We start from the raw sequence: 26258 nt of genomic DNA on the forward strand, positions 1-26258 counted from the left end.
ATACGCGTACGCGTATCTAGGCATCCCCGTTTGCCCGGGGAGAGGGGAGGGGGAATTTTTACCGCGTTGTCAGCAAGGCAAACGAGGAAAAGACCAGACAAGGTAGAGTGAAATTGTATCTCGATGACGAAGTCGAAGATTTAGAAGCGCCATCGTAAATGCCGATTCGATTTCGGGAATGAAGGGACACATAGTGGGAGGCAGTTGTGGGAAATTTGCCAAAAACTCGGACCAGAAATCGGTCTTCTCGCGTATGTCTGCCTCCCCCGTGCGTAGTGGCCACCTCGTGAATTCGTGGGTAATACGACACCGTGTGCTGTCATCGTGTGATCGCGTCGCGATTACGAAATTATCGAGAACTCGTGACGAACACGCGCGCGAGAAAATCGTTCTTCGTCTCCTAAAAATTACTTCTCACTCTCACCCCACCCCACCCCATCCCCTGCCAGCGAGAAGAGGACGGAAAAGTCGAGGGGAAAAAAAAAAAAAAAAAAAAACAAACGTTGCGTTGTTGCGAACGTTCGTTTCCGCATTTGAAAATAGCGTCCGCCGACTCTCGAAGGCGAAGACTCTGAGTCGGCTACGAATGAAAAAGTAGAGGCTACGTAGCGGCAGCGATAATTCTAATCGACGACTTTATATGCACTCGCGCTCACCATCTCCTTCCTTCTCTTGCGCTATCAGCCGGACAAGGAGGAAGCGAGGTGAGCTCATTCCAAAACGTTTCGGCCCCGCGTCATCGACTAGAGCGCGACCGACTGGCGCGTCTCTCGCACTCTCTTCAATCCTCTTCCTCTTCTTCCTCGTCCACGACCGCCGCTCTCTAACGCGATTCGGCTCGAACGGCGGCCGACAACGATCCTTTGTGGCTCGCGCTCGTCCAAACAACGTTCTCTCTTCCGGCTCGAGTGTGTCATCGAGGCCTAATCACGCGCACCTTCACGAATCTTACTTACTTTCACGCAATCGTTGACCTCCTCGTTGGCCGAACAATCCAACAAGGAACAGTCATAACGTACCCGTTATTCCGAGAAAACCTCCATTTCCTATATAACACGCTTGAATCTCTTTGTTGTAAAACGCGATTAAAAGGAGGAGGAGGAGGAGGAGGGAGGGGGGGGGGTGGAGGGAAGGGAGAGACGCATCGTTGGAGCGTCGATATGCGCGAGGCGACGCGTCTCGCATCGGGAAAAATTACGGAATCTCGAGTTGTAGAGAGGCACGGACGTCATCGATATTCAGCCTTCCGTAGAAGGAGGTTTACGACTCGGTTACACGCGACTCGGTTAACACACGCTCGTGCGCTCGCATACACGTATACACAGAGATATACGCGCTCGATTGTTCGCGTGTATATTGTTACATCTTGCGCGCGAACAAGCGCGGTGCAGTTTGTTTGAAAAGATAAGACCAGATCGAACGTAAGGCCAATAATTTCGGGCTGACGTCACTCTCTATTTCTTCTGCTCCTACACCTTAGGGCAACACAGATCACGCATACACGTGTATATATATGTATATGTAATTAGAGAGTGTATTCGCGAATGCAGATAAGTTTATCGATTTACGCGGTGTGGATCGCGGTGGAAGGAATGGCGAAAAAGCGAGATGATAATCGAATAACAGTTGGAAAAACACCGATGAATACTTCCAAATTGAAATTCTTCCTCGGAGAATTTACGAAGAATCCCACGTGAAATTCCACGTTCGCGTTGTACAAATTGTACAAAAATTTCTACGGTATTGCACAGATTCACGGATAATTTCAATCGTAAAATTTTCCTCTCTCCTTTTTTATCGTATTTTTTTTTTCTCTCTTTCTTTACCAGCTGCAAATCCATTAAGCGTTATTCGATCGTAATAAAATCGAACGGCAGTGGTGTTAATAATCCGAAGTAGGAACGAAGAAGAAGAAAGTATCGGTGACTTATTTCCATCGAGCGCGTTCCCTTTCATTTGGTCCGATTGAAACCGGTGTCACTGACCGACACCCGTTCCCCTCGTGTCCATGTGTTTTTCGAGAGTAACGCACGAGTATGAACGAGCCTTAACTCCTCTCAAAGTGAGAGAAAGAAAGAAAGAAAAAAAAGGACAGAAATGCATTCCAGCATGGAAGGTGGGATGGATCCGTCTCTGATAACCCGCCCATTGGAATGCGTACCTCGTACACCTTGGCGTATTCTCCCTCTCGATCCCACCGCATTCAAGTGCATCTACTCGCATCGTCGCACATATTTCGGTTGTATTTTTAGAAAACGTCGTTTATTAATAATACCTCTTCCATATATCCCCGCCAATCGCCAAAGGATCATGGATCCTCTCACCGATATTATTGCGCGAATAATATTTTTACAACTATACTATATATATATATATAATGTATACTACTTTCACGATGTGACGTAATAACGTAATTTATCGAGTTACCCATTCTTCTTCTTCCATTCGACGAGAGATAAAAAGAAGAAAACGAGAGAGAGAGAGAGAGAGAGAGAGAAGCTTCAGCGCTTATTTTCGTAATAATAATACATCGCGTCGTAAAAAAAAAAAAAAAAAAAGGGAGCTCGTTTCGAACCCGCCCCCCGATAAGTTAATAAGCTCGATTAGTGCGTATATGGATGTGCGGAGGGAAGGGCGAGGCAAACTCTATATACTTTGTCCAAAATTGTCAGAGGGCTATTATTACCCGAAGCACGCGCTTCGCCTCGCTCGCTCGCAGTTGGTGCACGCTCGAAACGCGTATATGTCCGCGCGTACTCGTTCATTCATCGCGGCCCACGGTGGCAGGAACCACCGTCGTTCGTAGAATGAATACACGGGCCTGGGGGTCCCGATATGTCATACGGTACGAGGCTATGTTGCATCTCGATGCGTTCAAACGCGGTTTCGCTTGCTCTCTCGTACGTGTACGCGATGTATACGAGAGAGTGTGTGCACACGTGTGTGTATGCGTGTGGGGGCCTATTTTTAAACCGGTCCAAGACTATTTTTAGAGTCAGCCTTTCACGTAGTGCCCACCAGCGCTTAACCCTGACTTCCACCGTCCTACGTTTTCGTGGACCTAGAGGGACACACAAGAGTGAACATCTCGAGTTCCTTGACTCGTTTTTCCCGAGGGATCAACTTCATTCTCGGGATATAATAAATCGACGATTTTCCTTTTCCCTTTACGAGATCCTCCTCCTCCTCCTCCTCCTCCTTTTCCTCCCTCGCTCGAGGTGTTGTACACTCGCTGTTGATAATAAAGCGCAAAGCACGTATATCCAACTGTTACGACAACAACGATGACGCAACTTCGCGTTCCTATTTCTGGAGGCAGACGTGTGAATCGAACAACTCACCCTCTGCCCTGATTTCGCGCCTTCGTGACGCGGGCTTAAATCCAGAGAGGAGGATCGCTCGATTTATCATTGAATATACTGCGCTCTGCTCACGCGGTATATCCGTGAATGACCCATATATATATTTTCTCTTCAATATACGTACACGAAAAATTGACTCGAAGTCGTAGCAAGTTATAAACTATATCGAGGCGAGTAGGAGAGATCTCTTAATAAAAATAACGATAACGAATCACCGAACGTAAAGACGTATTTATAGAAACAACTCGGGGGCTTGAATCGATCGTCTATTAATTATTCGAGAGATTCCATTGGAACGTGGTCTCGAAAGACAGAGAGAGAGAGAGAGAGAGAGAGAGAGAGAGAGAAAAGGAACGATCTCGCTTCTAGCTGTGGGAGGCTCTTAATGAGAATTTCGTTACTCGTTTTCTTTCCTCTTGTACAGTATATCGATTATATATCAACCGGGATCAACGAAAAGGGATCAACTTGGTCGAACGAAGGCGGTGCCGCGAATCCTTCGCGTATTCCCTCGCGGTTACCAAATATATTAATAGCGTAATTAACTTGGAGCAAAATCACGATTATAACAGCGCGAGGTGTAACGCGATAAATTATGATGATTTAAAGCGGCTCATTGATCACGCGAAGTAATTCATTTCCTTAATTGCCGACCGTCGTCCGGTGAAGTTGGAATAAGGCGAGGAAAGATAAAGCGGCGAGATTCATAAATAACGACGATCGGCAGTGTCGCAATTGGACCGTTCGAACTTGAGGAAAAAAAAAAAAAAGAAAGAAAGAAAGAAGAAAGAATTCTTCGCAAAGTGCAATTCGCGATCTCTTCGATATAAACAGATCCGCGAGCGGACGGATAATCGATCGTTTGATCCTCGCGCGTTACGATTAATGAATCGCGAGAAATAAGCCGGGATGATTTTTAGAGAGCGTGCAAAAAACGTATTCTTAGACCTCAATAAACCCTCCTCCCGGTTTATCTTCGACGTCTCCGCTCGTGTTCTCGGTCCAATCTTCTTTTTTCCAACATCCTCGCATGAATGGATGCACAGTACCCGGCATTCGGGGTGTAACGAGCCGCCTGCATTTCGAATATAGTTGAAAGTCCTCTTCTTCTTCTTCTGTCATCTTCTTCTGAATCTTCTTCTGTGTCCGCGCCTTCTTTCCTTCTCTCCATAAAAGTGGATGACACCGATCTTTTTAACCTGAAATGAAAAAAAAAAAAAAAAATACTATTTTTAAAATAGCGATAAATTCGTACGTTAATCAAGTCAAGTTATTACATTGCAGGTCAATACCGGATCACCGGCGGAAGCGGCTGGTCTGAGGGCGGGCGATGCAGTGATCAGGGTCAATAACACGGAGATGTACAATCTGAGGCACAAGGACGCGCAGGATGTTATCGTGAGGGCCGGGAACAACTTCGAGTTGACCGTACAGAGGTAGAGGCAGGCACGGCCTCGTCTTTTCAACGTCTTTCTCTCCATTCTTACTCTCTATCGTATCATTCCTATTTCGACTCACCCTTACCGTTGTTCACAGAGGTGGAGGTACCTGGAAACCGCACGTGTCTCCGATAAGCTCTACCCTTCCCTCGCCGTCGCCTACCAGTGGATTGAGCAATATTGCTCCAGTTACGAAAACGTCGTTGGCGGCCAAGAAACAAGATGGGCCGCTCATAGGAAGCGGGCACAATTTCAGCCCGAAACCATTCGTTCGTGTCGTTCGTTAATTAAACAGAGAAGGAGGGATCTGTCTTCGATCTGTTTATTCGTGTTTATTTCGTGTTGCAGCTTAATGGAACGGGAGACGGGTCGATCAAATCGATCGTTAACAAACAGTACAACAGCCCGGTGGGTATCTACAGCGAGGAGACTATCGCGGAAACGCTTTCCGCGCAGGCGGAAGTTCTGGCCGGCGGTGTGCTCGGGTAAGAAGGAACCATTCGTTGTTGTTGTTCAAGATAATAATAATAAAAATATATATATAAATAAAAAAGCGAAGTTGGCTCGCTATATAGAAATAACAGATCTGGACGATAAGAGAGTTACGATCGTTTGCAGAGTGAATTTCAAGAAGAACGAGAAAAATTACAACGCCGAGAACAGCGAGGTATTCAAAATGGTTCAGGAAGCGGACAAAGAGCCAAAGACACCGGAACCTGGTTAGTAGTAATCGATCCTGTAGCGTTTACAGGAAATTCTTAACTTAGAGAAAGAGAAAGATCGACATTCCTTTTGAAATTCGAGAACGAGATTCCAATTTCTTCTCTCTTGTTTAACGAAACGAAATGAAAAGAAAGAAAAAAAAAAATAAAAGAAAGAAATCAAAGAAAAATCTTTGGAGAGTTGTTTTTATAAAACAACGTTTTTATACGGGTTGTTGTAACGGTAGTCGAGCGCATAACAGTGGAACGAACGAGAATGGTTAAAAAGAGCGTGACGCGCGATAAATAATCTCTCCAGTGATTTTTCGATTGGATCAACTGGCTCCAGTTAGCCTGGTGCATGCCGGTACGATAACTTCTTTGCGAAATAGCGGAGCCAACTGCGCAGAGCGGCGTGATTACGCCGTGTTCGCCGGCCCTGGCAGGACTGAGGCCAGTCTCGGCACCGGAAACGAAGCAGCAGTCCCAACCGTCCACGCCGCAATCGAGCCTTCCACCTGGACAGAACATTTGTGCCGAATGCGAGAGGCTCATCGTGTAAGTTCACGCCAAGAGGCGCATCGCCCTCTCGGTCGTTACTTTCTTTCTTTCAGGGACATCGAAACAATGGGGAAAAAAAAAAAAAAAAAAAAAAGAAAGAAAAAAAAAGAAAAGAAAAAGAAAAGAAAAATAGGACCGTGACCGATTCTATGTCTAATTGCGGCGAGAAAGAGATTCCCTTTCGACGAGGTGGAAGAGAAGCGGCACGTTTACATTTCGATCCCCAACCTCGAGAATTGGATCCTCCGCGACCCTCTCCCTCTTCGTCGTTTCGTCGTGTCGAGCAATTTTTGTTTTGAAAAGAAAAAAAGAAAACTTGTTCTCGTCTTTTTAAGAAAGAGAGTAAGAAGGGCGCGAGAAGGGTTCGATACGACTTGGAAAGACGATGGACACGGATGGATGAGGACAAGAGATGACAGAGGATAAAAATCTCCCCTTAAGGGAGATAGAATGATAGAACAGCTCGTTTCTATTGCTCGTTGCGGTTATTTAGACACATTTCTTCGTACTGGTCGAGTCACAGAACGGTTTCTCTACTTCCATGCCGTAGTTTCTTCGAGAACAGAGTTTTACTCGTCGGTGAGCCATGCCGTTGGCGGAAGGGCCACTTCGCCGAGATCACCCACGCCTCTCTTTCATGCACTCCATGGTAGTAGGAGTCCAGCCGTCAATTTCAATGAATGTCCGTCGTCGAGACATCAAGTGCAACGACAGGAGTCCTCCTCTTCTTCCCCCTCGGGATCATCGGGTGTTCGTTGTAACAACTGCGACCGAGTGATCGTGTAACTATTCAATAACGTGAAAACCTCTCTCTCTCTCTCTCTCTCTGTCTTTTTCTCTCTCTTTTTCCTTGCACGGTCGAGATGGACCGGACTATTTCGACGATATGTCGCTTTTCACATGTGCAGAAATAACGTAAGCACGTATGTGAGCGAGGAACGAGTTCGCGATTCCGTGACTTTTTTTTTTTGCTTTTTTTCATGTATACATTATTTTACGAATCGTGAATCTCGTTCCCATTAACGTTCGTAACCAAAAACAAAAAATATATATTGTATATACACGCTGAATTATTGGCCGCCTGGATTGTTGTCGTGTCGCCTGGTATCATCTCGAAAAAATGCTTTTTTTTTAATTTTGAAGACGAAAACGAAATCTTTTCCGCATCTTTATGCATTCGTCCATGGTAGATCGATACTCGAACGATAATTGGTGTTTGTACACGTGCACGTTTTGCCGCTATGTTTTTTTGGAATGGAAGCACAGAACCCTTTCTCTGTCGCCACTGTCGTCGATATCGCTTCTTCGAAAAAAAGGAAAATAAATGAATAAACGTTTCGAACATTCACGAACATTCTCATCGCTCTACGCGGAAATGTGTGGAAATCATTTGCAATTGTAAAAGCTTCCTCTCGCTTAATTTTCATAGGAATTGATTGATTTCATAGCAAGATCTAACGTGTTCATTTGTTCCACCTCCATCGCATCGTATCATTTAGCATTTTTTGTGTCATTTTGTGTCGAATTACATATTGGTACGTAATCGCCGGGATGGCATAGGCATCAATGGCTTTCGATGTTGTGATTTTTTTTTTTTTTTTTTTTTTGTTTTTGAACGTATTTTTTTCCTTTTTGTATCAATGTTGTGTTTTTTTTTTTTTGTACTTTTTTTTCTATACACTCTTTTTTCTTCCCTTTTCGAGAAAAACATTCGAACATCCTTTTTTTCGAATATCGAAAACAAACAAAATTTTTTCATCGCTTCGCGATTTTTTTCTCGTCTCATTCTCAATTGTTATTTACACCGTTCACGTATATAACGTGTTTTTAAGCAATTTTAAGCAATGTTTTTTTTACCAAGAATACATTATTCATCCCTCGAACGAACGATGTGTATCTCATTAAGAATTAACCGAGATTCGTTTCACTTAACAGAGCATCACGATCACCAGTAAATCTTAATTACAATCAAAAAATTACACCATTCGTGTAACGCGAACCCTGCATTCTCGGCCTCTTTCGTCGAGGTATCGAGTCCACTCCCACTTTTTTTTCTCGACACTTGAAGCAAAGAAAGAAAAAAAAAAAAAAAAAATTCGTGGCACATCCGACAAACAAAAGCACTCTCAACCCTTTATGTAGAAAAAAAAAAAAAAAATCGAACGCGTAAAAAGAAAAAAGGAACCTCTCTTCTAATCGATTGTTCTTTCTCTTTCTCTCTCTCTCTCTCCGCAGAGGTGTCTTCGTAAGAATCAAGGACAAGAATCTTCACGTAGAGTGTTTCAAATGCTCCACTTGCGGCACTTCCTTGAAAAACGTCGGCTACTATAATATCAACAACAAATTGTATTGCGACATACACGCGAAATTGGTCGCCAGGCAAAATGCACCTGCTGGCTTGGTTCCAATCACTATACCACCGTAAGTATGTTGAATCATAAGGAAATCAGGAGAGAATCATGGGCGAAATATGCGCAGAATTTAAATAACGCGCTAAATAAAACGTTTCAGGGGCGGTAATAAGGCTCCTGCGAGCACGATTTCCGCCGCGCTCGCGCATGCTCCGTTATCTCCACCTTTGAGCAATCACGCATCGTCGCCCCAACCATTCTCTGTAAGTTCATTTCCTTCAACTGCAATTATTATTATTATTATTATTATTATTGTTACTACTATTATTACTATTATTATCGTATCCTTGCCTCTCTTTTGTACTTCGAGATTTTGCATCACGAGTTTTTGCTTCACGAGTGACAAGCAAATTAATATTCGTTTGATCGCTTGCTACACGAGCATCAAGTAGTGGTTATTTTATTAGACTTAAATGACTGGAAGAAAGAAAAATACGAAGAATTTCCAATTCCAGAGAAAATTGTAGTATGAAAATAATTAAGATATTACAACGTGCGTGCGTGTGTGTGTGTGTGTTTTTCTTTCTTTCTTTTTTTTTTTTTTTCGCTCGCCACTAATCGCTTTTCCAGGCTTGCAATCGTTCGAGTCCCGATTACGGATCCCCGAATTCTCAGCTATCGCCCCTCGATAAGAACGGATACATCAGCAACGGCAACTGCAACTGGGAATCGAAAACGTTTACGAGCACGATCACCATTCAGACGGGTTGCACAGAGGTTCGCTTAATTAATTACCGGTGAATTTTATCCGAAAATTTTTTGAAAAAATCGTCGTCGTATCAAAATATGTAATAATAATTTGTAACGTACTCCCTGATCGTCGTCGAACGCTGTTGTTCCAATCCGTCCGGCAGAGAATAATCCCTTTATAATTAACGCATACGAGTACAAAGAGGGTAAACAATCGTTGAAAATATCGGGCCGAATCAAATCGAAAGGGGGATCTAAATAAAAACGAGTATCGGACGGAGGGAGGAAGCGAGGCACGAGGAGAGATACTTCACCGATTACGAAACTTATTATGATAATCGACCGTTATGATATTCGACCTGATCGTCCTTCTTATTTAGCTTCCCTATAACTACAAGACAACAAGAATAGGTTTTGTCAGCCGGGAATCTTGATCATTCGCGTCGGCGACGATTATTTCGAAGCTGTGACTAATTACCCTGGCGCGATTACGAGTGTGCGTGTTGCCACAACTCTCCCCCTTTTTTTAAATTGCCACTTCCACGTGACATCGTTCTGTCGTTTTATGTATTACAGCCCACCCGCCTTGGCACTACGCCCGTCGATCCACCCAGTTTCCGATCAGTCCAGGTAATGTCCCAACGCGGCTCGCCTTAAACGTTTCACACTCGTTACCTTACGCCTAAGGGTAAGGTACGTCCTTAGCGATCCGATGAAAATCACGCTGAACGCGGTGCCGCTGCTTTGAGTACCAGAGATATGTTCTCCACGAAAGAAGTACGTCGAACGACAGTTTCGTTTTTTAAAAAGAAGAGAGGAAAAATTGTAGAAGAAATTCTACCTTTGAAACCGTGTGATTTAAATGTAAATCGAGTTCGTGGTTCGAAGTGCGTGGAATAACGGTGATTCGAAGAAAAAAATCTTTCAAATCTTGTCGTTTATTTCAGAGGAAAGATGCTGGTGTGTGGAATATATAAAAAAAAAAAAAAAAAAAATTTAGCTCACGAAGTAAGATCGTGTATTTTTCTTCTTTTTCTCTTTTTTTTTTTTTTTTTTTTTCCCTTAGTGTCTTTCCCAAGCAACATGGTGTCAAGGCAGTGGCGAAAGAAAGAAATGATCATCGATGCTCTGATCGTTTCCGATCCAAACTTTCGACTCGTCCAGAGCTGGCTGGTTCATTGGTTCATTGCACCGCATTTTTTTCACGCTGTTTGTCACGACGCCTCCCTTAATTCTCACTATCTAATGAAATCATACGCGCACATTTATCATAGCATTTGTTGTTGGAATGCAACGTGTCAACGTATCATTTAATCAGCATTTTCGTTTTTTTTTTTAACATCGTCGATCATCATTGTACTTATTACGCGCGATTTATAAAAAAAAAAAGAAACGAGCGAATAATAAAAAATATTTTCTATATACGCAGGCTCCAACGTCGAACAATTTAATTGGCCCTAAACCGTTTGGATCGTCGAATATATCGTCCCCTCCACTGGCGAGCACAGGAAGTAGCACTCTGCCACGACCCCAGAGTCAGACTGTGACCGGTAAGTAAGTTCATCCTTCACAATTCGCGATTCGTCGCGGCCGGATTCGTTTCCACGAATCATCCACGAAGGTGAATCTCTTTCGAGAATCGTCGAGAAATTATGCATAGAAGCTTGCGTGAAATCGTTCTTCCGTCCACGGCTTGTCATTACATAATTGAACATCGTTCTTATGTAACAACAAAACACTGTTTTCTCTCTTGGTATAATAAAATTGGTAAAAAGAAAAAAAAAATTTGAACAACGAACACGCTACAGAGAAGAAGAAGAAGAAGAAGAAGAAGAAGAAAAGAAAAATAAAGAGAAAAAAGAATTCCTTCGTCCTTCGTAGAAGCACGATTTTAGAGTACCTCTGCTTTTCGCCCCAACTGCGGTTACGTGCATGAAATTCCGCGTCGCGTCGCGAGCATTCTAACGATAATTACGACAAGCACGCCACAGGCATGTCAACCCGGAATCCTAGGAGGAAACAAAAGCGGAAATTGCGGTCGTATAAATTACCGATGACAAGCTCGACTTTCTCGTTTGGCATATCTGGAGGAACGATCTCTCTCTCTCTCTCTCTCTCTTTCTTTATCTCTCTCTCTCTCTGGTCGATCGCGTTGTAATCCTAATGGCGAACCCGCCTATTATCCTTGGCCTCACTTTGTCTTCGATTGTTGTTGCAAATAGGTCTCTTCTCGCCATTGACGAACAACAAAGAAAAATTACCTACGCCCTTCACAACTAGGCGTACGAAGATCAGATCCTTTTGACCGAGTTTTCTAGCTTTGGCTAATATGCCCCATTTGGCTTACGTCCCTCGCATCATGTTTTCTCTCTCTCTCTCTCTCTCTCTCGTTCTCGCTCTCCATTCGCATCTTCGTTCGTTCGATTCGATGATCGATCGATCGATCGTTGGAAATAACAACACGATCTTCTCTCTCATTTACGAGCTCTCGAGTATCGTCGAACTCACGTTCTCGGCGACGTCGACGGCGAGTTTTGGCGAGCTGTGACGATATTTGTGTCTTCGAAAGAAGACAAGAATCTCGATCGTTATCTCGTCATCACGATGACACGATTGTTCAAATATTTAATCGTACATCGTACATGGAGCAATTGATGATGACGATGATGATGATGATGACGAAGATGGCGATGATGCAGACTCGATCGAAACGAAACCGGGACGATTGAGACCCGAATAAATAGACCTGAATAAATGAGCCTGTTTCGATAGAGAGAGAGTAGTTTACGTAACGAGACTTTGTGCACGTGTTGGTTTTTCCTATCGCTATCTCGTTTACGTTTGTCTTTTTTTTTTTATTTTATTTAATTTTTAATTTCCTACGCGTTACTTGCACACCCGCGACATTATAGTATTTTATGATAGGAGAATTTTATACGGTTATATATAATACCAGTGAAAAGGGTGGTATATGGTTTATACAAAATCGGGAATCGAATTGGTATTTCGATTAAAAGTCATATTCCCGGACATAATTTTTTCTTTTCTTATCTTTTTTCAGCCGGTCCATCTTTCAACCCGAAACCCAGACCTTTCTCCCTCACATTCGCATGAGTCGGTAGCTCTCAGCTACGCCGTCGTCGTCTTCGTGCTGACAGCCGAATCGAACAAATCCGATATTTCTATGCAATAACTTTATTTATATTCGACATTCACGATTCTTCTTTAATCTCTAAATAATAAGGATCAATTTTCAATTTCGTTTAATTTAAATCTTTCTTTTTTTTCGACATTCACTTGTTCGATTGTTTCTCTCTCTCTCTCTCTCTCTTTCTTTCTCTTCCTCTAATTCACTTTCTCTCTTTCACTCTCTCTCTCTCTCTCTCTTCCGGGGACGAGGAATCAGGAATTATTTCGAGATTGAAAGGATTGTGTGTCGAATCCGTGTATTATTGTCGGTCGAAATAATTTTTCTCGTAAAGTGTTGATGAAAACTTACAATACAATTGCTAAATAAAGCGATAGTTAAGCCGAGCAAATCTCTTCGCTCAATACATGTTACTCCTTTTTTTCCATTTTCTCACATCGTGTACACTTACACGCATATATACTCACATATACACGCACACGCATACACGCATTTCAAGGCCCTTCAAAGTATCGTTGATTAACTACATTCATTCCTGGCTTCGCACCTTCGCCACCTTCGAGATGCACTTCGAGGTCGGGATGCTAACCCATTGCGCTCGAAATACGTGTTTTCTTTTTTTTTCTAACGATTGTTCTTGAGAGATGCGATTGATCTTCGAAATATAAATATAAACCATTACATTATATATACATATATATATATATATATATATTCAACGACGGAACGATTTTGGAGAAGTGCGACGCGTGTTTGATCAATCATCTCAACGTTCACGAACGTTTGGCCGCTTAAACGTAGCTGCTCGATCATGAGAACGTGTATAAATCATGATTATTGGCTATCGTTTATCACTTTTTCTTTCTTTTTCGTTCTTAAGTTGCGCTTCTTTTTTTATTTAGCGCCCTCGACGTGCCCGCGATCCATTGATCCGATTACCGATACCAATCAAATTCGCCAAAACATGAATTTATTAAAGAAAAAGAAAAAAAGAGAAAAAGAAAAGAAAGGATCACGGGCACGTGATCGGTCAATGTGCTTCTTACTCACAGCTGATTTCTTTGTTTTTTTTTTTTTTTTCGTTCTTTCTAACACACCCCCGACACTCCTCCGACACTTATCGCCTGTGTTGTATAAAAAAAAAAAAAAAAAAAAAAAAAAAAAAAACACGCATGTGTTTTCGTTTTTCGTTTTGTCTTGTACACCCCTGTTTATCTTGAATCCGAACTTTACCCCGTTCGCCCGCTTCCGACTGTGCACCCCGTGGAGAAAAAAAATTCCCATCCCTGTCTCGCGTCTCCGTCGAAAAAACGAAACGAAACCCCCCCTCCCTCGAATCTCCCGATCCCAGAAGAAAACTCGACTGAAACCACGACTCGGGAAGAAAAGTCCTATTATTACGAGATCGTCGAGGAGGATACGAAAACCGAGCGGCGTCCCAGCTCCGTGAAATCGAAAAGTCTCGCCTGGCCACCCCGTAAACCGATCGAGGATACCACCTATCCGACCGCGAGTCCTTTGTACATCGACCCGAATCCGGCCCTCGATCGAGGTAGCAGGCAGGCGGTGAGGGAGAAGAAGGCTTGCATCGAGGCCTGCGAGAGAGCTCTGACGAGGAAGAGGGGCGAGAGCACGGATCGCGAGGTGGAGAGAGCCATGGATCGGGTCAGTTGTCCGGGGCCAACTTACAGAAGGGTCGAGCTGGTCCACGAGACGAGTGCGGGAAGGCAGTCGAGAGGCGAGATAACGACGTCGAGTCGGCCTAGCTCGACCGACTCGAGCGTTAGGAGATCGTTGACACCGACCAGGATCGTTCAACCGGTGCCGAAACCTTGGACCGCCACCGTGACGACCGGCGCCAATCTATACGAGCAGAGTTACGGGATCGAGCCGGCGAAAGTGTGCAAGAAATACCATCAGAAGGAGATATGCCAGAGGGAGCGTATATGCGAGAGGAGTCAACCATTCCGGGAGGAGCATCGCTCCTATCGGTCCGAGATTTGCAGACGGGAGCACACCGTTTGCGAGAAGCCACCGTTGCCCGTCCAACACGTTGCGAGGCAAGAGGAGGCGAGGGAGGAGATCACGGAGATCGACAAGGAGGTGACCGATTTGAGGCCGGCGGACGAGATCGAGGAGGAAGGCGCGGGGATCAAGGGGGAGCACGACTTCGTGACGGAGACGTCGGAGGAGGACGTGGATGGGATGCACGTGAAGAAGAAAATGACGTTCGAGAAGACTGTCGAGAGAATCCCGTCTCCCGCGCGCCCCATCCCCTCCCCTTCCCCCACGACCGTGGAGGAAGAGAGAAGGGAGGAGGAGAAGGAGGAGAGGGAGGAGGCGGTGGAGGAGACGGTGGAGGAGACGGTGGAAAAGTCGGAGGAGATCTACGAGAGGAAAACGTCGACCCACGTGGACAGGCAAGTGGAGGAGACGGAGGAGAAGACGGTGGTCGAATCCGCGGAGGTGGTCACCTCTGCCGTGGACGTGCAACAGTTGGTGGAGAAAGCGAAGCGGGAGGAGGAGGAGAGGAAACGGGAGGAGGAGGAGGAGGAAAGGCGGAAGGTGGAGGAGGAGGAGCGGAGAAGGAGGCAAAAGGAGGCGGAGGAGGAGGAGGAACGAAGGAGACGCGAGGAGGAGCGTAGGAGACGGGAGGAAGAGGAGGAGCGGAGCAGGCACGTGACCTTCGAAGAGGAGGCGGAAGAAGTGGAGGAGGTTCGGGAACAACCTCTGGGAAGGACGGTGGTCCGCGAGGAGAGGGTGACGGAGGAGGAAAGCGACACCCCCGGGAAGAAGAAACTGGTGAAAGAGACTTACGAGGAGATCACGGAAGAGGTGTTGGTCCAAGAACGCGTGAGAAGGAAGGGAACGATCGAGGAGGATCGGAAGAAGAGCCTGAGGGAACAGGTGCAGGTCCATCAGAGTTTGAGGGATCAACAAGCGCCCAAGGATCGACGCGTGTGCTCCAAGTATCCCCCGGCGCAGGAAATCATGGAGACCAATAAAAAACGCGTCCAATTCGTGAAGCAGACCGACACGGGCCCGAAACCGATACCGCATTCCGCCCTTCAGAACTCCACTCCGAAAGAGTGGAAATCCGAGATGGTGAACGCATTGACGACCGCGCCCGACCGCCCTTACACGCCTCTCAGCACGTCTTCGAGCGTGAAAGAAGTGTACACGGAAGAGACGATATATTTGGATCACAGGTGTCGGCCTAAACCACCGCCGAAGGAGGAACTCCGGCCGATCTCCCCGTTTCAGGAGGCGCTCATGATCGCGCCGGAGCGGCCGTACACGCCCCTCAGTCGCGAGATCGGGCCGGACGATCAGAAAATCGCGAGCCGTTCCCAGACTCCCGTGCTTCAAGGGGGCGCCCATTGCCCCCCCTCCGATATCCTGTTCGGCGAGGGGAAAATCCGCGCGGAGCCGCCTCCCAAACCGTCCACCCCCCGACCATTGCCCACTCCACCGCCGGATTATCGGCTGAGGGACTCTTCCCCCGTGAGATCGAGGCCGCAGACACCGTGCAGCAAAGCTATAACGGCCACGTTGAAGAAGCCCGACACTATCCCCTCTTATCAGAAATATTTAGTAGCAACGAGGAAAGGCGCGGTGGAGAGTCACACGTACCAACCGAGTAGAACACCCACCCCGACCCCCGGAAGGTCCAAGTCGCCTGCTCAAGGTCCGCCGGAGCCACCCTCCTGCTTCGTCAAGGCCCACGCGCCGAGAATCAGGGACGATCCTCCGCCTAAGCGAAGCGCCATACACTTCCCCACCAAGAAAAGCGTTTCTTACAAAATAGACGAAGACACGGATGACGGGCACAGGCACGCCGAGTACGTGGCGAGCAAGACGGTGGATTTCGACGAGAAACGAACCGACGACCCGGGTCAAGAACCCACGGATGCGGTCCACGCTCAATATCAGGAGAAACGGTACATGACCAGCAAGGAAACGCACGAGCAAAAGCAGTCGGTGACGAAGAAATCGCTCGAAGTCACCGAAGACTTCGAGAGATGCGAGAAAAGAGTCCCAGCTCGACCATTGCCAGAGCCACGGGAGAGACCGCCTAAACCGTCCGTCTGCGCCATCGGTAGAACGAGCCCCTCTAAACCCTCCTTGCCTTGCCCCATGGAAACGACCCCCTCTCCTCAACCGGTGTACAGCAGCTCGACGGAGGTGCGTCACGTTAGTTATGCAACTCCACCGAGATCCGAGAAACCGTGTCCCGACACCGGCGTAACGGTGTTGCCGTGCAAAGCGCACTCCGACCAAGGCACGAAAGCGGGGGTGGTGGTGGTTCCTTGCGAAGGGCCGATCCCTTGCTGCGAAAAATCAGGGGTGTGCGTGGTCCCAACCTCGGACCGGTCGGGAGTGTGCGTCTCTCCCTGCCTCGGGACGAAAAGCTCGGGGATCTGCGGCCAACCGTCCGGCCGTTGCGGCAAAGAAGAGCCAGCCTGCGACATCGAGATCCCTCCCAATTGCCCGGAATCCGGAATCTGCGTATCGCCGTGCCCCGATGGATCGGTTTGCGTGGCTCCTTGCACCAAGCCCGGCCTACCTCCCTCGAGGGCCAAACTTCCCTTCCCTCAGATACCTTTCCCCTACGAGGACGCCCCCCCACCTTGCTCTCAAAGTAGGAACTCCTTCGAGCCTATTCACAAGCCTCGCACTAATTTGAGCGGGCAGCTAGCGCGGCTTACTTGCAAAACCGGCAGAACCGGCCACAACGTTCCCACCGTGCAATTGTACAAGCCCGAAGCTCAACAACAATGCCAAAAAGCTCGAAGCTGCAGCGAGACTAAGAGCTATTGCTGTAAAAGCTATTCTTCCTCCACCGAAACCCGTTGTCAATCGAATGGTCAATGCTCGACCAGTTGCCAATCCACCAGAGATCAATGTCAGACCCAAAATTACTGTCAGGACGGTATCCATTGTGAACCCTCTAGTAATACCCAAAGTTTAGTAGACCCACCAAATTTGTCATCCCACCCGGATCTAGGTACCGGAGTCGGTGGCCTCGGTGGTGCCGGGTCCAAGAGCGGAACTTTCGCTGGTAGCAGCGCGCCAAAGCGAGGAAGGGGGATCCTGAACCAAGCAACTGGACCGGGATCACGATTGCCCCTCTGCGCCCATTGCAACTCTTACGTCAGGTACTCCCCCTTTGCTGTGCTAGGTGTGCCGATTGTTGTTGATTTTTTTTTTTTTTTTTTCTCAATGTTTGCCGCACTCTCCTTCTTATCTTTACCTTCGTCCTCCATCATCGAACGACGATGATTTTTTGAATAGCTTTTTTTTTTTTTTTACCTCGTTGTTCGTTCCGTCAACGTACGTACGCTTGGGAAGGGAGTCTCTCTCTCTCTCTCTCTCTCTCTCTCTCTCACCGACGATTGTGGTGTCTTTAAATTGTTTTTCCCCGAATAGAATATTTTGGGTTAATTTACCATTTTTTTCTTTGTGTAAAAAAACTTGATCCCATTTCTTTTTTTTTTTTTTTCTAGGAGACACATTGCTAGACTTAGAAAACGCAGCAACGATTTTGTAATCTCTTTCTCTTTTTGTACAGAATATATATTTTTTTTCTCTCTTTTTTGAAATTGCTTGTTATTGTTATTAAATGCCAACGAATATCCGCAGATGTATATAAATTGATTTTTTTTTATTCGATTTTTGAATAGCTTTAATAATAGCGTTACCTTGTTTTGATGTGATTAACAATGTTAACTTGTTTGCACGATGTTAACAGCTAACGAAGAAAATACTAATCACAAGTCGAACGGTCTCGTCATAAAGCCAGTGTGCTGTAAAAACGACAAAGAGTGTATAAGGTTCGTAAAAATGATCGATTTATGGGCAATTATCGTTTCGATTTGTTGTGTTTTGCTTCCTCGCATTACCTTTAAAAAAAGAAAAGAAAAAAATCTGGAAGATAAGTAATCACATTGAAATGCACGTTCAGGGGACCATTCATCACGGCTCTGGGACAAATTTGGTGCCCCGATCACTTCGTCTGCGTGAATACACAATGTCGTCGACCATTACAAGATATCGGATTCGTAGAGGAAAAGGGACAACTCTACTGCGAATATTGTTTCGAACGTTTCATCGCGCCAAGCTGCAACAAATGCAACAACAAAATCAAAGGAGTAAGTTTTTCTCTTAAAATAATATCGTTAAAAAAACTCGAACCAAACTTAACCGATCTCTTGATCGATTTCAGGATTGTCTAAACGCAATTGGAAAGCATTTCCACCCTGAATGCTTCAAATGTTCCTATTGCGGCAAACTCTTTGGTAACAGCCCGTTCTTCCTCGAAGAAGGATTGCCCTACTGTGAAGCAGGTTAATTCAATAATTCTTAATTAGATCAAAAAAGAAAAAAAAAACGAAATATATAAAAAAATAAGATTTTTCTTTTTCTTTAACTATTTATTATATTATTACCTTTCAGATTGGAACGAATTATTCACGACAAAATGTTTCGCGTGTGGATTCCCAGTCGAAGCTGGAGATCGCTGGGTGGAGGCCCTGAACAATAATTACCACAGCCAGTGTTTCAACTGCACGGTACGCAATTAGTGCGAGAATGCTTCTCGAAATAAACCGATCGATCTCTAGCGTAGAGAGAATCAAAGAATCAACGTATTTTAATCGGGCCGGTTGTTGTTATGTTGTTACAGATGTGCAAGAAAAATCTCGAAGGCCAAAGTTTTTACGCGAAGGGTGGTCGTCCATTCTGCAAAAACCATGCACGTTAATACATGATTCTTGACGAAATGTTAAGAAGCAAGAAAAGAAAAGAGGGGAATGAATAGAGGGGGAGGGGATGGGAAGGGACTATTTGAAAGAAGAATAGGCTGGAAAGTGGGGAAAAAAAAAAAAAAAAAAAAATTACAAAGGAAATCGCGTTATCTTAGCTTTATGATGAGCACGAATTTTTGTCTGCATAAATTATATTTTATCGAGATTTATTTTTTTTTTTTTTGTTCTTCTTATAATTGTTTTCGGTCGACGACAACTAACACGATCGTAAAAAGAAAAAAAAAAAAGAAAAAAAAAGAAAAAAAAACGAATCGGTGTTAAAAAAAAAAAACAGCTTTTAACGCCAAATAATTATAGGACGATTTACGAGGTATATAAATATTTATTTACGAGTACGAATTAAATGCGAACTAATTGCATTAATCGATTAATTATAATTCCCTTGATTACTTCCTCTGCTTAAAAGCAGGACACCTTCGAGTCGGCAAAGTCGATCGAAAATAAAAACGAAATAGAAAAGAAAAGAGAGAGAGAGAAAAAAAAAATGTCCTTCATATATATCAAAGATCGTAGCTCCAAATATAATCACGTTTCTCGAATTTTCGTGATCGTGCTCGCTTACGATAATACTATACTATAACTAAGCGCCCACGTAACTGTCTAAGCAATTGTACTACTCGGCACAACTACTCAACTAGGTTCATAGTTCAAAATGACAATTATCGCGTGGACGATTATCCGGTATATAGTCGCGACTCAATATCAGAGAACGGAAGTTAACTAATTAACCGGGTTTAATTAGGCTGCTTTGCAATTGAATTCGAACGAAAGAAAGAGGAGATATCCCTTCGAATGGAAGCGAAGGGTTACACACACACTCGCACTAACTCGCTAGTTTCCGATTTTCGAGATTAAAAATTTCCCTTGGACGAAGGTTAGTGAGAAGAACTTCTCGAGAGGCTATCGAGTTGGCAAAAGTTCCTCGCGTTTCGCTACCTCGACATTCCACGACTAATTGGTGGATTAAGCAGCCATAAAATATCGATGAGACGCAAACTCCTTCTGCTTACGGTTCCGCTTTTAATGTTCGCGACACAAGTGATCACGTTTCCCTTGGCGGACGACGGGTCTCGAATACCTCGTAAAATCGTTGCCGCAGAAAATTCTGCAACGATACAATAAACGCGCCGACTTGGTCTCCTGCTCGAATCACGCAAAGGTCATCCAAGCAATTAGTATTACTGGCATTATCACATATTTCGCATTACCAAAGTGCACCCAACACGAAAATGTTTCGGCCCGTTTCCTTGGAGATTCAGGAGAGGATTGGGTGTTGATAAAAAAAAAAAAGCCTTAAACGACGAAAAAACTTTTCTTGGAGTTTTTTTTTTTTCAACGAGCGAACCATCAGAATTTTAGGAAGAAAAATTTAAACTTTGTCCAATTCATGTTTCAAAAATTATCTCTCAATGACTCGAATTTCAAATTCGTGATTGCGATCGAAAAACGACGAGTACTTTACATTGTGCGCGCGTGGATTGTCAATTGACGAGTTTGATATAACTTGTCATCCCTCTCGGATGTGAAAGTAGACTCGTTGTTAGTTAAAATGTTATAATACATAGAAATTTTATTTATATCATCATACGGCAGCAAAATTGTACATTACCCCTGAAATCAGGCGTAATTTGAAGACGAGCTAAATAACAGGCTTGACTATTATTTCCAGTCATTTTGTTGGCCAATCATTTTGCCAGGAACATTTTTAATTTTGGCACGAGCAAATTGTCTGGAAATTCTTCTAGCTAAAATTGTACGCCAGAGAGGAGAACAACACACGTTTTACACACACGAAATTCCGTTTGAAATCCGTTTAGCTTTCAGGGTGCAAAGAAGAAAATAAAATTTGATATAAATTCGACATCGAGAATTCTGACATACTTGATAGCAATTGCCATGTAATTATAGAAAAGGTTACCGATTTCTGTGCCATTTATTACAGACTCGTGTCATGTAGTAGCTATGACGGAACGAATTAGCAAAGCTAGTAAAACTGGAGGACGTATTTATAAGCGTATATTGTATAATTTAGTAAGTAAGAACACGCGGCGTTCGCAATACTCGCGTAAACAGATTTCGTACAAGGGATGCTAAGAAGTCGATTCGATTGAAAGAAAGAAAGAAAAGAAGAATCCTTTCTTCGATCTGAAATCATCCCAACCAATTGGATGTGGCCGATGTGTGTCGCGATAGATTGACGCAGTACTATGAAGGATGCAATTTATCATTTAGGATTAATAATATTAATTAGATCGACTACTGGTTGAATATCGCAACGAGCTTCTGTATCCATGTTATCCGTGTTGCTTACAATAAACTAAAATGTTCGTGTAAATTATTGTCTATAAATTTTACTTCTCGATATCTGTTTCCCATATAATTCCAAGTAAAAAAAAATTCAAATCATTGAAAAAAAAAAAAATAAAAATAAAAATAAAAAAGAAACCATACACAATAGTTAAACCATATTGTATTGTACGAGTTATTCGTGTCATAAATAGCGGTTAGAATCTGTAAAGGAAAGATCCGGTGTAAAATTATTAGAGACAGAAAATTATGAAGACCCGATCATAAACCATTTCGTCTCTAACCAGGAAGAAGTTGTCCGTAAGGGACGTTTCATCGATTTGTCATTAAAGTAACCTTGCGGTACCTCCTATCTACGAAGCTAGACACGCGAAACATTTTTCTGGTTAATCTTTTTACAATTGATATATTATAATCGTGTACTTCAATGAATGTACTTCCAATAATACAATCGCTTAAATTAGAATATCACTCAAGTGTTTTTTCTAATTCAACAAACGTGTTGAGTATAGAGGAAGTATAATAAATTTTTAAGCAAAAGTAAAAGAATCGTTGTGATCAACAATACACACCATCACCATCACCATCATCATTATCATCATCATCATCATGAAACTTTGAACTCTACTCGATATGTTATTTCTTGTTTAATAGATTTGTTTGAAAGTCGCGTGTAATAATCTTTAGACAGACATCTAAATCTAACTTGTTTTGGAAGTTCGCGGTCCATGAAACTTCCGGTGTCCAGCAAAAGCTCATAAAAGCTAGGAAGCAACGTGAAAGGCGGCATACGAGCAACCTGCGCATCTGCGACCAGGTCAAAGCGATTGCGTAGATTGAAACGTGGCGGTGCACCAGTGAGAATCGAGAATCCGGCTCGCTTGCATGCGATCCATCTCAAAATATTTAAATACTAAAACATTACTAAACATTACTAAATCATCGATAGAAATGCCATTTTGAAAATTTAACTTGTTGTAATCGTTGAAAAGCCGCTTTTTCGGATAGGAAAAAGATAACGAAAAATGATGAAAAATGTACCTGAACACGATTTTCAAATTATCAAGAAGTATTTGTATACATATTAACGTTTTGTGAATGAAAAGTGTAAAAATATGACAAGATATCTCATCAAATTTGGAAATTTTTAAGTAAAAATATAAACTTTATATTTCTTCTTTTTGTTTTACACAAAGAATTTAATCAAAGAAATAAAATTTTCTTTATTATTGTGAAAAGGAAGACTGGTTGTACTGTGATACCATTAATTGTGATTATTATCTTCGCGCGATCTTCCAAAATATAATGTTTCGTTATGGCAGTGAAATACTTGGATGGTCCTTTTGTGTTCAGACTCAACGACAATGGTACAGGACCACATCTTCTTACACAGGTATAATATTTTGCTTGAATTTACTTTTAACTATTTACCGTTATATATATTATGTATGTTTTTATTGAAAATCGAACAAATCAATTTCAATTTCAAACATGTGTGTATCATGATTACATGAATGGTTTCAACTTTGAAATACAATGAATATATATAACATCGGTAAGTAAGTACATAAATGTTGGATACGTTCCGCCACGCTTTTATGTCGTTTGGAATTTGTTCGACATGGTTACAAACTTAGCCATGCCCTTGAACTGAATACTTTTCAAGGTACATACGATGTGCACATGCACGTACATACCTGCAGAGTCAAATAAGATGCGACGCGCTTTTGCGTGCACCATTTTTAGAAACAAAGCTATTAAGTAAGCGCAATATGTAATAATGACAGGCAAAGAGTAGAATCATCGTGACGATGATAGAGATCTCTCATTATGGTTTATGATCTCTATCTTATGTTTATAAAATTTTATCCGAACTTTAACGAAAAAGAATTTATTGCTCGAGATTATTACGATTATATATTTTTTCCATTTAATTATTCTTATCTCTATATTTTTAATTTGAGCAAAGTTTATATACGCAATATAATTGAAAATATTTTATTTTTATTTTCAACTTTGATATAAATTTAATAATAAATTTGATATTCCTATGGATGAAATCAAATTCTTATGATGAATAGAAGTAATTCAGGTTATAAGAGCAGGGTGTAAATGTGGTCGATGACCTTTCATAGCGAATCGATGATATAAGAAAAGAATAATAAAAGTAGGCTACCGTAACAGTGAAAAGAGATATACTCGAATTTAATTGTAATTAGAGGCCTTGGTTCACTTTTGAAGTAACCATTCTTAATGCTCTAATAACACGGCAAATAAATCAACATTTCTGTTATTTTCTCATGCACAAACTTTTCCTAGTTGTAGAATATAGAGTATATCTATTGTTTCATTCATTCGAATCACGCGTTCACAAGATCCTTTTCTTATTTAAAAAAAAAAAATTTATCTGTAAATATATATAATATATAATAAAATATATAAATAAATACCAAGTAAATAATATGTAATAAATGAAAATGTAAATGAATTGCATACTTTGATCACAGGTTTGTACAGAACGTGGTTGGAGAGAATATACTGGCGAAAATAATGTATTCAAAGATCGATGGAATTTATGGTGGCGATCCGGCGGTTTCCCTTTACCCCATTATAAGCTATTACTTCCGTGGCAGGTAATAGCGCATCTAATTTTTTCTTCTAAAATAATTGATAATAAAATTTATTACGAGAAAATATTTTGAAATGTTGTTAAAAAATGTTTATCAAAATTATTATATAAATTATATGCATTTTAGTTTATCAACAGAATTCCAAAAGGAAGTTCAATCTGTAGAAAAGATAATCTTATCCGTCATCTTAGATGCATGAAAAAAATGTACGGCTCGATCTATGATTTTAGGTATAATCTACAATATATAATAAACACATTGCGTAAAAATAATGTTTAATCAAAAATAAAACGCATTAGTCCTGTAGGATATAATTTGCCATCGGAATATACTAAATTAGCAGAAGAATGGAGTCGTTGCGAGCATGATAGAGTTTGGATTTGTAAACCAGTTGGTCAAAGTCAAGGGAAAGGGATTTTCTTGTTTCGTGTAAGAATTTCTTGGATGAATAGCATCTTGAAAAAGAATATAATTAATAAATTTATTAAATGTATAATGTTTATAGAAATTAAGCGATCTTACATATGATAATGCAGCAATAGTTCAAAGATATATTGAGAATCCTCTTTTAATCGGAGGCTATAAATTCGATTTACGATTGTACGTGTGCGTACCTTCTTATCGACCTCTGACGATATACTTGTATAAAGAAGGATTAGCACGATTTGCTACTGAAAAATTTTCATTAGAACATTTAAATGATCCTTTCCGACATCTCACTAACTTTTCCTTGAATAAGTTAGGTCCAGGATATTCTGAGAAAAAAGAACGCATCGGTTCTGGTATAAAATGATAATAAATTATTTATAAGTTAAATTTTTTTGTATCATTATATTACAAGTATGATTCGAACTTTTGCAGGTTGTAAATGGACTTTTAGACAATTAAGAAGATATTTTGAACAAGCTGGATATTACGATTGGTTCCTTTGGCAGAGGATAGCTTGTTTAGTTAGTTTAACAATACTAAGTCAAGCTGCGAGCATACCAAAATCTTCTAATTGTTTTGAATTCTTTGGATTTGATGTATTAATTGATACAAATTTAAAACCATGGTTATTAGAGGTTAAAAAACATATATCTTACTCACTTAAAAATAATAAAAATTATTGCTAACATTTGAAAAATGATTCAATAGGTGAATCTTAGCCCAGGTTTAAGTAATGATTGCGAGATTGATTCTGAAGTGAAGAAACCTCTACTGCATGATTTATTCGATTTATTAGGTCTTCCAGTATGTAATACTGGACTTTCTCTTTTTACAATATGGTCAGCAATTGATGATGAGGTTGAAATGTCTTCCAAGTATTGTACAAATCGAACAATGAAAAAAAAATCGAGAACTTATCGGGAAACTGATGGTTTTTTAAACATATGCACGGAACTTCGGCCTACTGTACGTATCTAAAAGAGAATATTAAATACTGAATTGTTAGCAAAAATATTAAGTTCTATACTCATTTTAATCATTAGCTCAAATATTCAACCATCAACAATTCTTCAAATTTGTGGTCTCTTTACACTCCCTTATTAGTGGATAAATACATTCCACGCGGTTTTCAGGGTAATAACCCACAAAACAATGATAAAACATCGATATGGGATAATGGTAAAGATTGGAGTAAACCATGTACAAGTGAAGGAGGATGGGTCCGCATTTATCCATTGATATCAATAAAACCTAAATATACTATTGATTATGTATCTTTATCAGAATCTACAAGAAAGATAGAAAAAGAAATTAGAAATACAGTTCTTTCTATACAAAAGTAATAATTTTGATAAATTTTTTCAATTTACATAAAAATATAAAAATACATTTGGTTAATCTTGCTTTTACAGATATTTGAAAGCTGCCAAAGAAGTACACAAGAAAAATGAGAAATATAGAGACGAACAATATAATGCTACATTACGAAAAATGTTAGAACTTAATACTGAAATTTGGCTGCCATCAAAATGATTTAACAAATATTCTCTATATTTTATTCATCTTTTAAATAAATTTCAGCACAATATGCTTTGACCAATTAAATTTTATAATATTACATTTAAGACACATTTTTAACACATAAAAATGTTTTTCAATATTTTTAATAGCAAGATATTTTTTAAAATCATGTTATAATTGTGATAGAATTGTGATGTTAATGAAAATATCATATATACTATATCATTGTGTT

The 26258-nt window shown here is 41.8% G+C and overlaps 2 protein-coding genes and 1 long non-coding RNA gene across 19 annotated transcripts in view; 2 read left to right on the plus strand and 1 right to left on the minus strand.

Moving 5' to 3' along the window:
- The window catches only part of LOC100866470 (PDZ and LIM domain protein 5), a 27994-nt gene extending 6520 nt beyond the window's left edge, over positions 1–21474 (plus strand). Inside the window, exons 2-17 of one of the 7 annotated variants that reach the window (XM_086916222.1) lie at positions 4647–4798; positions 4899–5070; positions 5150–5286; positions 5420–5520; positions 6614–6845; positions 8299–8484; positions 8575–8677; positions 9045–9191; positions 9741–9794; positions 10594–10714; positions 13664–14607; positions 14650–17471; positions 18278–18464; positions 18539–18659; positions 18769–18884; positions 18998–19117. In XM_086916222.1, coding sequence (XP_086772348.1) covers positions 4647–4798; positions 4899–5070; positions 5150–5286; positions 5420–5520; positions 6614–6845; positions 8299–8484; positions 8575–8677; positions 9045–9191; positions 9741–9794; positions 10594–10714; positions 13664–14607; positions 14650–17471; positions 18278–18464; positions 18539–18659; positions 18769–18884; positions 18998–19075 — 5673 coding nt within the window. In that variant the 3' untranslated portion in view covers positions 19076–19117. Of the gene's footprint in view, positions 1–4646; positions 4799–4898; positions 5071–5149; positions 5287–5419; positions 5521–5894; positions 6061–6613; positions 6846–8298; positions 8485–8574; positions 8678–9044; positions 9192–9740; positions 9795–10593; positions 10715–13663; positions 14608–14649; positions 17472–18277; positions 18465–18538; positions 18660–18768; positions 18885–18997 lie in introns of all 7 variants that reach the window. The other 6 variants (XM_086916217.1, XM_086916220.1, XM_086916216.1 and 3 more) reach the window with 6 other exon arrangements.
- On the plus strand, positions 21400–26248 carry LOC105736537 (putative tubulin polyglutamylase TTLL2). 11 transcript variants are annotated; one of them, XM_086916224.1, is made up of 11 exons: positions 21400–21831; positions 22101–22597; positions 22686–22839; positions 23954–24079; positions 24203–24306; positions 24376–24505; positions 24582–24858; positions 24938–25140; positions 25214–25471; positions 25549–25844; positions 25918–26248. In XM_086916224.1, exons 3-11 carry the CDS (start codon positions 22762–22764, stop codon positions 26036–26038), a joined length of 1593 nt encoding a protein of 530 aa, XP_086772350.1. In that variant the 5' UTR covers positions 21400–21831; positions 22101–22597; positions 22686–22761; the 3' UTR covers positions 26039–26248. The 11 variants fall into 11 exon arrangements, with proteins under 11 accessions (XP_086772350.1, XP_086772357.1, XP_086772359.1 ...); XM_086916231.1 differs by having other exon boundaries at positions 21405–21831; positions 25639–25844; XM_086916233.1 differs by having other exon boundaries at positions 21405–21831; positions 22134–22597; positions 25639–25844.
- Positions 23431–24531, minus strand: LOC147656202 (uncharacterized). Its single transcript, XR_015294840.1, has 2 exons — positions 23943–24531; positions 23431–23853 (listed from the first exon to the last, which is right to left on the minus strand). It is a non-coding gene; the product is annotated as an uncharacterized LOC147656202 (long non-coding RNA).
- Positions 26249–26258: the final 10 nt, after the last annotated feature.

This window comes from Apis florea, unplaced genomic scaffold, assembly GCF_048593485.1.
Source record: "Apis florea isolate Af1SG1 unplaced genomic scaffold, ASM4859348v1 contig_3802_pilon, whole genome shotgun sequence".
Lineage (NCBI taxonomy): Eukaryota > Metazoa > Arthropoda > Insecta > Hymenoptera > Apidae > Apis > Apis florea.

Excerpts from the sequence above, each read along its gene's own strand:
- LOC105736537 (XM_086916224.1), top strand. The coding sequence starts at position 22,762 with ATGGCAGTGAAATACTTGGATGGTCCTTTTGTGTTCAGACTCAACGAC. Across the intron at positions 22,840-23,953 it reads GACCACATCTTCTTACACAG|GTTTGTACAGAACGTGGTTG; the intron begins GTATAATATTTT and ends CTTTGATCACAG. Across the intron at positions 25,472-25,548 it reads GCACGGAACTTCGGCCTACT|CTCAAATATTCAACCATCAA; the intron begins GTACGTATCTAA and ends TTTAATCATTAG.